The sequence below is a fragment of the Candoia aspera genome, chromosome 10, assembly GCF_035149785.1.
Source record: "Candoia aspera isolate rCanAsp1 chromosome 10, rCanAsp1.hap2, whole genome shotgun sequence".
NCBI classification, from domain to species: Eukaryota; Metazoa; Chordata; class Lepidosauria; order Squamata; family Boidae; genus Candoia; species Candoia aspera.
This window is the reverse complement of record NC_086162.1, coordinates 20,831,467-20,843,437: the sequence shown is the minus strand read 5'-3', so window position 1 is coordinate 20,843,437 and position 11,971 is coordinate 20,831,467. Positions and strand designations below refer to the sequence as shown.

The window sequence follows — 11,971 nt, the reverse complement described above, 5'->3', positions numbered from 1 at the left end:
AAGAAAAAGTATGAGTTGAAACTGTTAAGTAAGAGATCTAAGCTGGGTGTTCTGGATTTTTGTAACAAAGTGCATTTAGCATTAAGTATAAAGCATCAGCAAGGAGTTGAGAATTGCTTACTGGATCAGATTGTTGTCCAATTAATTAGGCCTCGTATTTCTAGCAGAATGGTTCACCGTTTGTAAGCTTCCAAAGAGAGATGGTGGCCATCTATCTGTCTCGGTCTTTGCCACCTGATATGCAGAAATGTGGCCTTGTGAGTATACAGATTCTTTGTAGCATGCTGGACCTGCCCTCTGTGACTTACTTAAAACCCCGACATTTCTTGCCTGCACCAAGCATACCTTCATTTCAAAACTGTGTTTGCTTTCTTATTTTATTTTCTCAAGAAAAATAAGACAAAAACTCCAGGCTCTAATGGAGCTTCACTTTTTTAGTATCAGCTACAAACAGACTTTGAACCAATCACACAAACTTCCACCTGCCTTTCACAAAAATCTGAACAAATGCCCTCCCTGAATTATGGGGAATCAGTCTCTGCCAGTTTATGGGGAAGTGGAAAGATGCATTATTGGGTTTTAAAAGCTGTTGAGAAAAAGTGTGTGTATTAATTGTGGATAGTAGTGGAAGGTGTATTTGGGTCTAGAAGAGCATGGGAGAGAAATCCAAGAGGGAACATAACTATCCTATAATGACGGCAAAACAGACTTTCTGTGTCTTTAGGTATGTGGTACAGTAAAACAAACACACGAGTAACAAGGAAGCAAGCTATAAAGTTCTGTGCACTACATGGTGAACATAAAGTTTAGACAGCCCCTTTTAGCCCAAGAAATTCACATGTGAAATCTGCTGTGTGCCACAGATGCATATGCCCTTAGCACGCTACCCACCGTATTTGTAAAGTGGCCTGGGGCATCTTTTGACGCAACATGAACCACAAATCTGGAGCTGCAACTTCTCACATGCAGAGTTACCCTGGAGCAGTTGGAAGGCAAACTCCATTTTCCAGTTGGATTGCTCACGATGATGTGAATTTGCAAAATTATTTTTCTGCTTCTACAACTCTTTAAACCTAATGTTGCCTATTCTTTCCTGGAATTTGTATTTAAGCAATCCCACTGGCAAATTTCACCAATTGTCACATTGTCAGGCTCAGCTTTTCCTTTATAACCACCGGAAACGTTTTCTTAAACTAGACGCAGCTCGTGCCCGATGGGATATGATGTGCTCGGCTCATGCATATTAAACCTCCAATTTCCATGGCCACGGGTTGGCTGTGCAAAGCAGCTGCACCGTATGCCATGTATAATGTACAATGCATATACCACAAGTTTATATACCCTTAGATTACAATTACAGGTATGCTGAGTTCTACATCCCAATGCAAGCACGCACCAGTTGAGCATAAAACAAGACTATACAGAGCCACAGACAGAGGTTTCTCCTTTTGTGCAAAGCACGCGCGGATTCTGCTCCGCCTGCGGTGAGGTTTGGGTGCAGGCGCTCACTTCCCTAAAGGTGGTTCGTGTGGGAATCTCAACGGCGGTTTGGTTTTGTTGGCACCGAACTGGCGTGGGCTACAGAGCGGCAGGGTCCTGTTTTGTGAGACTGGGAGAACCGGAAGGTTAAATGAAGCAAACCGAATCACAAAGATGTACAAGTCTGTGTAACTTAAAAGAGGTTGTAGAATAGGCCATTTGCCACTGCAGAAACAGGGTTACTAGAACAGTTTTCAGCATGGTATACACAACTCGGAAGAGGAGCCTTTCGTTTGGCATCACCATCCAAGCTGAGAACGGAGAAGTTACGAGTGGCTGAAGGTCACTGTGTAGCCCCCACCTCCCCCTTAACATTCAATTATTTACAACCACCCGACAGCCACCGAGTTTTCAAATTATCCAAGTTTCTCCCTGTGCCCCGAGAGCATCCAGAGTTCTGCCTTACGGCCTGTCTCCACCACCGTGGCTCTTGTTCTGTGCCAGGTCGTCACCTGCTTCCCCATCCTCGTGCACCCGCTGGTGGAGGGTGAGGTTGCGCAGCTGCCGGAAACTCTTGCTGCAGCGCATGCACGGATAAGGGCGCCCTGCTGCGGTGGCCGCGTGGATCTGTTGATGAGCGGCCAGTTTGGAGGGGTAGCAGAAGCTCTTCCCACAGCGGCCACACGGGTACGGCCGCTGCCCCGTGTGTGTGCGGCGGTGGGCGGCCAGCTTGGATGGGTAGCAGAAGCTCTTGGGGCAATCGGCACACTTGTAGGGGCGCTCCGGCGTGTGGATCCACTGGTGGGCGGCCAGCTTGGAGCGATGTCCAAAGCGCTTGGGGCACAGAGAGCAGGGGAAGGGGCGTTCCCCGGTGTGCGTGCGGCGGTGGGCAGCCAGCTTGGACGGGTAGCTGAAGCTCTTGGGGCAATCAGGACATTTGTACGGGCGCTCGGCGCAATGAGTCCATTGGTGGGTGGCCAGCTTGGAGCGGTACACGAAGCGCTTGCCGCAGTCTTTACATTGATAGGGACGATCTGAAGGCAGGACGGCAGGAGGCCGCCGGCGGCGGGGACGAGGCGGCTTGGGAGACTCCGTGGCGGGTGGAGAAGACAGAGCCGAGGGCGAAGGGGACTTGGTGTTCTCTTTCAAGGCTTGAGAATCTGGACGGAAAGAAGGAAAATTAAAAAATCCATTCCCTTGTCCGCCAATTATTCTTCCCCCTCACCTACTAGTAGTCCTCGCTTAACAACCACTCGTTCAGCAACCAGTGAAAGGTTATGACGGCACTGAACGAGGGGGACTTACGATGAGTCCTTACAGTTGTGGCTGTCCGTGATCGCAATTCGGGTGCTTGGCAACCGGCTCGCACTTACAACATCACAGCATCCTGTGGTCACTGGATTGAAATTTGGGCACTTCGCAGCCAGCAAGGGTTTACGACTGTTGCCATATCCCGTGATCATTTCTGACCTTCGCTGCTGGATTCCAACAAGCAGTCAATGGGGAAACTGGCAGGAGGTCGCGAACGGCGATCACGTGACTGCGGGCACTGCGACTGCAAGGGATAGGCCTAATGACAGCAACTAGGACTGCCGTAAGTCGGCACGGTCACATGATGTTGCACTTTATGACCGCGTCACTTACTGATGGAGTTCCCGGTCCCAATTACCGTCAGTAAGTGAAGACTACCTGCATTGGACATTATCTCTAGACACAGATTAAATAGAGGGAATTACCCTTTAAAATTTTATGTATGTATGTGCATATGTATGTGTCATTTTATCCAAAGAATGTCCAAGGGGGTTGATTATGATCTCGGATTTGGATTTGTTTGGAGAAACTTTTAACTATTTATATTGTTTCTCCGAACAATAAATGACCCAGATTCCTACTCCAAACCTTCCTTACCTGCAACACCGCTACTCAGAGCGTTGTTGCCCACTCCGTTCTTGCTGTTGCTCATACAGGGCTGTTCCCCCCTTTCCAGCATCAGGACAAGGGTTGGTCGAGTGAGAATATAACCTGCAGAAATGAGGGGTAGGGGCGGGGGGAAGAATAAGGTGAGGAGGGGGAATTGGAGGGGATTCAGGTTCAGTTTTAACCAGCTCTGTGCATCCTTTCAGAGAACAAATCTGCCGAAGCCTAACCCTAAATATTGCCCTGATTAAACGAAACAGGGTTTGTTTTTCTTATCTAGCTTCTGTTCATTAGGGAACAATGCATACCTGAAAATCTATCTTGCTAAGTACTAGAAATCCAGCAGAGGTACAGGTCATCCTTGTTTAGGGACTGCCTCATTTAGCGACTGTCCGCAGTTACGACGGTGATGAAACAGTAACTTTGCGAGCAGTCCTCGCACGTATGACCTTTGCAGGTCTGTAAAGCAAAGGAAAGCTGAAGGAAGATCGTAAGCAGAGTCGCAGTTTCACTTAGCAACCGTTTTGCTTAAAGGCTGAGATGTTGGTCCCAATTGTGGTCGCTAAAGGACCTACCTGTACTCTTTAGCTCTGGAGAATAAAATACCCTTTATATACTTTTACAGCTCTTTACCAAAACCAGCCTTCCCATCAAGGTGCTCAGCCAGCTGGATTTCCAATGCCTACCTTCCTTCCCTTGCTAAGGATAAGCAGTGATACAATCCACTGTAGCTGCAATGCTTCCTAACTGTGATTCAACCCCACCCCCCCCACGTCTGATCTCCCTGCTGGGGGAAAAGGCAGGGAGGAGGTGGTGCTTTTTATTTTCCGTCAGTGGGAATAATTTTTGTGGTAAAGGTGATTTTGATCAGGAGCAAGGAGAAAAAGTTGACAGCCCTGCCAACAGCTGCTTCCATTAAAAAATGGACTCCCCTGCCCCTTTCTGAACCCAGACTTCTTCCAGTCTCCCACAACTATTTGGATTCCTTGTATTTAACAGATGAAAGTTTTTTTTAATGTCATTTTACATACTGCATAAATATCTCCATATTTCCAGTTTAGCCTTAACTGAAACATCTGAGTGTGAGGAAAAAACACAATAAAACACACTCAGTGGGGGAAACATTCCACTCAGACCCATAGCATTAGGCAAAAATGATCTTTATTGCAATATGTTCTATTTATTCCATCATTTGCTCTTGAAAGAAACAGAAAATAAGGAAGCTCAAAACTTCCATAGTGTGAATTGGCCCCAAGGCAGGCGTATCAATAGCCCCTTCTTTGATTGCCTATGAGGGGGAAAACTGAACTCCAGGTAACTAATCAACTTTGTTCACTCTTTCACACACTCCCCCTGCTCCCAATGCCATAAGTAACCATCATGAGTATGTATCAGCAGGCAAATTTTGCACACTAGTTTGCAAACCTAGCTGTGGTTTTGTATGAAGTAGCTTGGTGGTGTATGGATTAGACCTCCATTAACTAGCAGTTTTTCAATAGTCTGGTTCCCTCAGGGGCTCTTCCTCTATCACCAGGCCCTGGGATCCAATTACGGCTTGATTCTGCTATTGCTCAACTTGGCATAAGTGTGGAGTTGCTATGGTAACATGTTCGGAATACAGGCCGGAGAGGAGAAATGGTATATTGACAGAGAAATGAGATGTGCTACCCGAGTTCAGCCATGGGATTATGTGCTGGTCCAAGCAAAAGGCAGGAGGGAGGGGGAGGGGGAGCAAGAAAAAGAGGGGCCTGAACAACTGGAAAGGAAGGATTCTCTAGAGTTTGAGGGACCCCCCTTTCCCAGTCAAAAATTCTGCATTAGAAAATGTGTATTTGGAGATCTGGATGAATTCTACCCTGGTGTCCACATACAGAGGCCACAAAATGTAGACTACAACTCCCAAAATGCCTTGCCAGTGGCCAGGCTGGTGGAAGCCAGAGGATGCTGAAGCACAAAACATCTGGAAGGCTGCTCGTGGACCAGATTGCTTGGGGCATCCAGAGAAAGCCAGTTGTCTTGTATTAAGACTGAAAGGGCAGGGGGAGGAGGTCTGTTTTTTTTCTATGAGGTTTTACATATACTTCCTCCAACTTGGAAACTTCCAGATGTTGGAATTGTGGCTTCTAGCTCAGTGTTTCTCAACCCTGGGAACTTTAAGATGTGTGGACTTCAACTCCCATAATTCATGGCTGGCTGGAGAATTCTGGGAGTTGAAGTCCACACATCTTAAAGTTCCCAAGGTTGAGAAACACCGTTCTAGCTAGTAGCTGCAACATATCTAGAAGTGCCAGGCTGGCTTTAAGATACCAAATATTAGGTTGAGACTAGTTCATAGCATATCATCAATTCCACAGAAGTTCACTGAAATAAGTAACTTCTGAATCTCTCTATGGCGGTCTTCACACAACACAGTCTCTTGCAGTGTGTGCAGAATCCAAACGCTAATGGCCTGGCTCACATAACTTGCTAAGGTCAACATGAACCCAGTTTAGCGTTTGGTTGAATGGAGCCACTAGTTCTTTAACTGACCAGGTTAACCATGCTGTGTGAGTGCTGGCTGTCTCTTGAATGGTTACTGGGGCTTTAAGGAGCAGCAATGTTGGTTTGCTTCAAGTTCCAATGGTCTGTGCACATGTCATTCTCCAATGTTTCGGAACTACAATTCCTAGCATCCTTATTTATTAACCACCATTGTTTATATAACCTTCAAGGCAGCTCACCACCGCCATGGAAGACTGATGGGAATTGCTGGCTCGCATCTGGAGAGTCAATTTGCCCCTCCAAATGCTGTTTGGCACACACCTGTGGGAACCTAGCATGCCCTGAACACCACAGGATTTACTTTTCAGCAAATCTGCAAGGAATCGGGGTCGAGTGGTGGGGGACAGTGGGGCTGAATTTGGAAAAAAGGGGTGTTTGTAAATAGGGATGGCTAGGGATATGGCTCCTGGCTCATTCGAGCATTAATCCTCCTTAGCCTGCCTGGAAGGGTTGTGTGCTCCAATTCTGGTGCGTTCTGGTCAGCAGCCTCTGTAGCAAGCCACGATGACTCCAACAGATGGACACAAGTACCCTATGGAAGTTGTGCTTTTGTGTGATGACATCACTTGGGTTCCATCATCTGCCCACCTGCAGATGCCCAAGATTCTGGTTTCCCACCCTGCATCCTTTTACACCTCCTAAAAGGCTGCTATCCCATTAAATCAAGCATTAAGCCCTATAAAACAGAGTAGCACCCGGTCAGCCGGTTCACACAACAGGCTTTAGTGAGCAGCTTGGTTGGTTTTAAACCCTGGGTTTGGCGGCTGAGCGTCTTCTTTCAGAACCTTTCTTGCTGGAACCCAGAAGATGGATGAATCCAGTTCACCGAGTTCTGGGTATTGCATGGACAGCGCCCAGGCTTCTCTCCGGATCTGGCAGGCTCCGCCGAGAGCTCCAGGCCAGGCCGCCTTTCTCCCCCGTATCAATATGGCCTGAAATCGTGCCGGTGGGAGACAGATTTGCCCCCGGCAGACACCAGATTTTGCTGCAATGCACCCGAGTTACACGCAGGAGCCTGCTTGCAACCGGGGAGGGGGCGGTCCTCCCCCACCTCCCCCTTTTCTTCGCCGCGCCGGCCAAGAGCCCCGCGAAGCCCGGCCGGAGGGGCTTCCAGCCCCAGCCGCGCCCGCAGCAGGCTTGTCCTCCCCGCCGGCGGCTCCCGCTCTCCCGCTCGCGCCGCGTCCCTCCCTTCGCCCGAGCGGGCCTGCTGCGGCCCCGCCACTCACCCGCCCGGGGGTCCGCCCCGGCCTCAGGCTGCCTCTGGGGTCTTCCCTTCATGAGCCGATCGCGCCGGGTCATGCTGTCCCCGCGGGGAGCCCGGCGGAGCGCCCCGCCGCATCCCTTCCCGAGCCGGAGCCCAGAGAGGGGCGGCGCAGCCCGGCAGCCCGGGGGGGGGGGGTGAGGCTCTGGCGCGCTCGGCCAATCGGCACTTCTCGTTATTTTTTTTTCCTGGGGGGGAGGGGGGCAGAATAATGTGCAAGCGATGAGGTAGCCATGACGGAAGCAGCCTCCGTGGCTGGGTTCACACAACCCTCTTGAAGCGAGTTAATCACAACACGAGCTGTTCCCTCTGCACGTTTGTGCTGCTCCCGTTGGGCCCGTTTCTGGTTCAGTGCACCGTGCGTGGCCAGCAAACGAGTTAATCCAGAAACTGGGTGAAGCGGGTTGTGTGAACGCAGCCAGAGGTAGCATACAACCACTCCATACAGTACTTCCTCAGCCGTGTGTACTCCAAGTCTGTGGCAGAACTTATACGTCGTGCTAAACCTTGGTTTGCATAATTACAGATAGGTAACGCTTGTGCATCCTGCAAAACCTTGGTGTAATTACAGATAGGTAAATCTCACTTGGCTGGGTTTGCAAGAAAGCAAACCAACATACACAAGTCCTGGTGGCTGGATCAACAAACCACATTATGGCTTAGAGTCATTGCAGCCACGGCCTCCCTTCCCGGTTCCCACTCCAGACGACTCTGACTCAGATCTTATTTTTCTGATTAGAACCAAAGCCGGGTTCTGATTTTGTATTTTTCATCCCCCCAATGCAACCAACGTTCTTTGGGTGGCTGCAAAATTTTATCTAACACGCATTTTAATCAATAATGTATGTTTTTGAACCACGACTCCCAACTCGCTGGTTGGGAATTCTGGGAGTTGTAGTCCCACATGTCAGGAAGAAACCAGGATGGGGGCGAGTAAAGGATTCTGGGTTACGTAGCAGAATGAGAGGAGTCTTGAGGATTTCTTGGAATTAGTCTTCGTGATCCCACAGCCGCGGATCTTCTCCCGGCCTCGCCTTTAGCTATCGTTATCACGCTGCTCGGGCCGCGTTCACACAACACGTTTGCTCAACCCCTTTTTGGGGATTTGCGCAATAATCCAAACCCGTAAGCTAACCAAACGGGCTGCATTCACGCCCAGCAGGTTAAGTCGCCCTCGAACTAACCAAGTTTTGCAGGTCGTACGAATGCAGCCCTCAGGGTTTGCACCCCAACCGGCGGCGCGGGTTGCACGCATGAGCCCGGCGGTTGGCGCTTCTGCCCTTCAAAGCTCGCCTGCAATTGTCCACGTGAGCGTCCTTAGGACAGCACAGCAAGCGGAAGAGGGGGGCAAGAACTCAAGTTGTGTATGTGTGTGTTTTTTAAAATGCATGCCCATTTTTAAAAATCGACGACAGAATTATTCGCGAAGGGAAACGCGCGGCAAGCAAGCAAGCGCCAGCCGCGCAAAGCCACGCGAGCGAAACAACCGCAGCGCTTCTACCTGCGACGGAATCAACTGAGCAAACCTCGCTGAGAAAATGTTCGCCTGGACACAACCACGTTCCGGGATGATCCCCCCCTTCCTTGGCCGTATGGTTTCACCCAACGAAGAGGGCAAAGAAATGACGTCGAACGGCGGCCGGTAAAGGACAAAATTAATCTCATTTGTTTAAGTGTGGGTGTTTAAGGGGCGTCCAGCGCTTGTTCGAAAACAGTGGGCGCTCCCGTCCCGCACGTTTTCCCCTCCCCCCGTGTTTTACTTGCAACCGGGCAGTTGGAAAAGGACCAGAAGCAAAACTGAAATTTCACCTGCTTGCTTTCTTTGGCTCAAAATCCCTTCAGCAATTTTAGTTAGCAGCTTACTAGTTAAGAAGGGGGATGCACTTCCTGGAATAATTAAAAAAAATCATTGTTGGCAAGATAAAGGGTTCCACTGGGGAGCCAACAGCGTTTGATGAAAACCTCTTTTCTTTTGTAGGGGTGTAGCAAAACTTTTCGATTTTTATACTCGAAACTTTGCTGGATTCTCTTGTGATGCCGATACACATTTTCCCCAACAAAACAGGGAGTTTTAGTTGGCATTTTTAAGAAGAGGAATGTGTGCTTATGGGATATGCAAAAAAAAAAAATGTGGGATTGCAACATGTACTGCCTTGGTACATGTACAATCTTTCCCCATTTTTTGTCCTTGCTATTAATCACAGAAATGATGCAAGTTATGCTCAGGTGCTTTCCTCAATATTTTGTGTGAAGAAACCAGCCTAAATTTCTTGACCTTCTGCCTGACCTACATTAAAATGGCGCAATTGCCTGAGTTAGGGACTCTTACATCACCCAACCCATGACAGAGCAAAATATGCACATGGACTGTGTTGGGTTCATACCACACCTCCCTGCCATATAGTAGAGGAGGATGAGTTGCCCTTTTTACAAAGAAGCTGCATGTAGTAACCCAGCAACTTGTAAATTGCCCTTGAAGTTTATTGGAAGCTAGTCACTGTAAGTGCTAATCCATGCCTTTTGTTTTAGATTCCATTTCAGTACCCCCTCTTTCTTTGCAGCCTCACTCCACCCACTGGGTGGTCAAAAAAGTCACAATGGCAGCTGCAACCACATACAGCCCCAACCCCTTTTAATCCCCCAGGCATTGGGGGGGGGGTTGAGTGGGAGTCCTCCTCTGAGGTTTTTTTTCTTCTGTGCTTGGTTGCCATTTAAAACTTTAGCTTTTGTACTTAAATATTGGTGGTTGTTAATAATAATAATAATTATTATTATTATTATGTGTTTATGTTGTATGCCGCCCAGAATCACACTGCCTGAGATGGACGGCATTATAACTCTTGAAATAAATAAGTAAATAAGATGTGTCAGCGTGACAGGGCAAGACTTCAACTGTGCAGTTGCAGCTGATGTCTTGACTTTTTCAATGTCCTTGATACCCACTACATCCATTGCCCAGGTGCCAAGAAGTGATTATAGGTGATCCCGGCTTCCCCTTGGCTACCCTAGATATTACAACGTGGGGAAGTGGTGGGAATGAGTGGGAAAGCACAATGGTAGCCACTATGTTTCAACATTTGGAGAAATGCAAAATCTGATGGACAAGTTATGCTCCATTCTATACTTTCTTTGTTTCAGTTTATACTGGCATTCACAAACATCAAGTTCCTACTGAAAGATTCATGTCCTCAAAATCTCTAGAGGAAACGGAAAATTTCATAGTCTTACAGAATAACCCATGAACATAGCTAAAAAAAATTAGACCATATGGAGTGGATTCCTACTTTTTTGCATTTTGCCTCGCTTTTCAAATGTACTTTGAAGCAAAGACCACTGATTAAACAATTTGGAGAGAAACAGAGTATATGGGTGAATAAACAACATAATTCATAAACTCATTAACAACACACCCATGTTTATTAACCAGGCTTTTACTCCAGCAATGTGAATTTTCAGGCTTCACATGGCTTCTAATCACATATGCTGTATTGGGTTCATACAACACTCTCAGTTAAACACAGTTGGCTAGATTCTAGTTGAGAAAGTCATATGAGTGCAACCAGTATGCTAAAGAGAATTCAGGGAGAAAAAAAAATCTTAAGACCTTCTCTGTGCAGTCGTGTGAGCTTGCGTGAGTAAATGTGTTTATTCAAAGAAGACGGTTTTGTTGACGTGACTCTGGGCTAGAGTTGTATGGCAGATGGTTTAAGTCAGTGCTGTCAGAATAATTTATGATTGCATCACTACATTAAAAAGTCACAATGTTAACCCTTGCTTTTACAACCAGAAAAAGATTTTCCAACCACCAAGGAAAGATGAGATAATAATACTGCTGAATGGCTCTTGATTTTCAGGGGTGCGCCTTGTTTTGTTTGCTTTCCACTGGTAGATCTGAAGAAGCGACCTTAGGATGTAAAACTACCAGGACAAATCAGTTCACGCTGAGGCTGTTACTCCTACAGCATTTCACTCTTCCTTCAACTTGTGGATGCTATTGGTTGAAGCTGGGTGTAAATAAAAGTTAATGTGCAGTGGTTTCCTGTTGAATCTGGCCACCTGCCTTTGATCCATAGCAGGTCCAGCCCTACCTCTGACCTACAATCCATTCCTCTCAACCATAAAAGATCTGCAGACTATGCTGAATGAATTCTCTCTTAACAGAGGTTCAGCTTTTTTAGACGTGGAGAAAAGCAGAGATGGAAAGGCCTGGGGTGGATGACTTGCCAGTGCTACGCAGCTGTTAAAGGGGTGGTAACCTGGGCATGAAGAAAGTGGAGCTTTCCTGCAATCCCAGCCCAGAAGCACAAAGTAAGCTATCAACTCCCCATCCAACTTGTAGATTCCTTTGGGCTATAATGGTCTTCTGAGCTGGACCTACCTTAGCATCCATCTTGGGAGAATCAGATGGACACCACCACCCTTTCTCCCATCAGAAACATTGGAAGTAAAGCTGTGGGTTCAAGAGCCTGCTCAGGATGTTTCATCAGCTCAACGCTTGGTCAGTTTTAATCTTCCTAGCCAGTGTTTCTCAACCTTGGCCACTTTAAGATGGGTGGACTTCAACTCCCAGAATTCCCCAGCCAGCCTGTGCTTAACCATCAGGGATTCCAGCAGGACCAGAGCTAAGCAATGTTAGCTCAGACACATCTGGAGGGCTGTGCAGTGCATCCTCTCTAAGGACCTGGAGGGACCCGTGCCTACAACTCCCAGCAGCCCCCCATGGGCCGGCTGGGGCTGCCGGGAGTTGTAGTCCGTCAGCATCTGGAAGGCTCG

General features: G+C 47.9%; 1 protein-coding gene across 2 annotated transcripts; it reads right to left on the bottom strand.

Annotated features, from left to right (window-relative positions):
- Positions 1-361: 361 nt before the first annotated feature.
- On the bottom strand, positions 362-7,309 carry ZNF575 (zinc finger protein 575). 2 transcript variants are annotated; one of them, XM_063312489.1, is made up of 3 exons: positions 7,164-7,309; positions 3,388-3,501; positions 362-2,639 (listed from the first exon to the last, which is right to left on the bottom strand). In XM_063312489.1, the coding sequence occupies exons 1-3, from the start codon at positions 7,234-7,236 to the stop codon at positions 1,942-1,944; spliced, it is 885 nt and encodes a 294-aa protein (XP_063168559.1). In that variant the 5' UTR covers positions 7,237-7,309; the 3' UTR covers positions 362-1,941. The 2 variants fall into 2 exon arrangements, with proteins under 2 accessions (XP_063168559.1, XP_063168560.1); XM_063312490.1 differs by lacking the exon at positions 7,164-7,309 and adding an exon at positions 6,655-7,041.
- Between the last annotated feature and the right edge of the window lie 4,662 nt (positions 7,310-11,971).

Excerpts from the sequence above, each read along its gene's own strand:
- ZNF575 (XM_063312489.1), bottom strand. The coding sequence starts at position 7,236 with ATGACCCGGCGCGATCGGCTCATGAAGGGAAGACCCCAGAGGCAGCCT. Across the intron at positions 3,502-7,163 it reads CGGGGCGGACCCCCGGGCGG|GTTATATTCTCACTCGACCA; the intron begins GTGAGTGGCGGG and ends TCATTTCTGCAG. Across the intron at positions 2,640-3,387 it reads TCTGAGTAGCGGTGTTGCAG|ATTCTCAAGCCTTGAAAGAG; the intron begins GTAAGGAAGGTT and ends CTTTCCGTCCAG.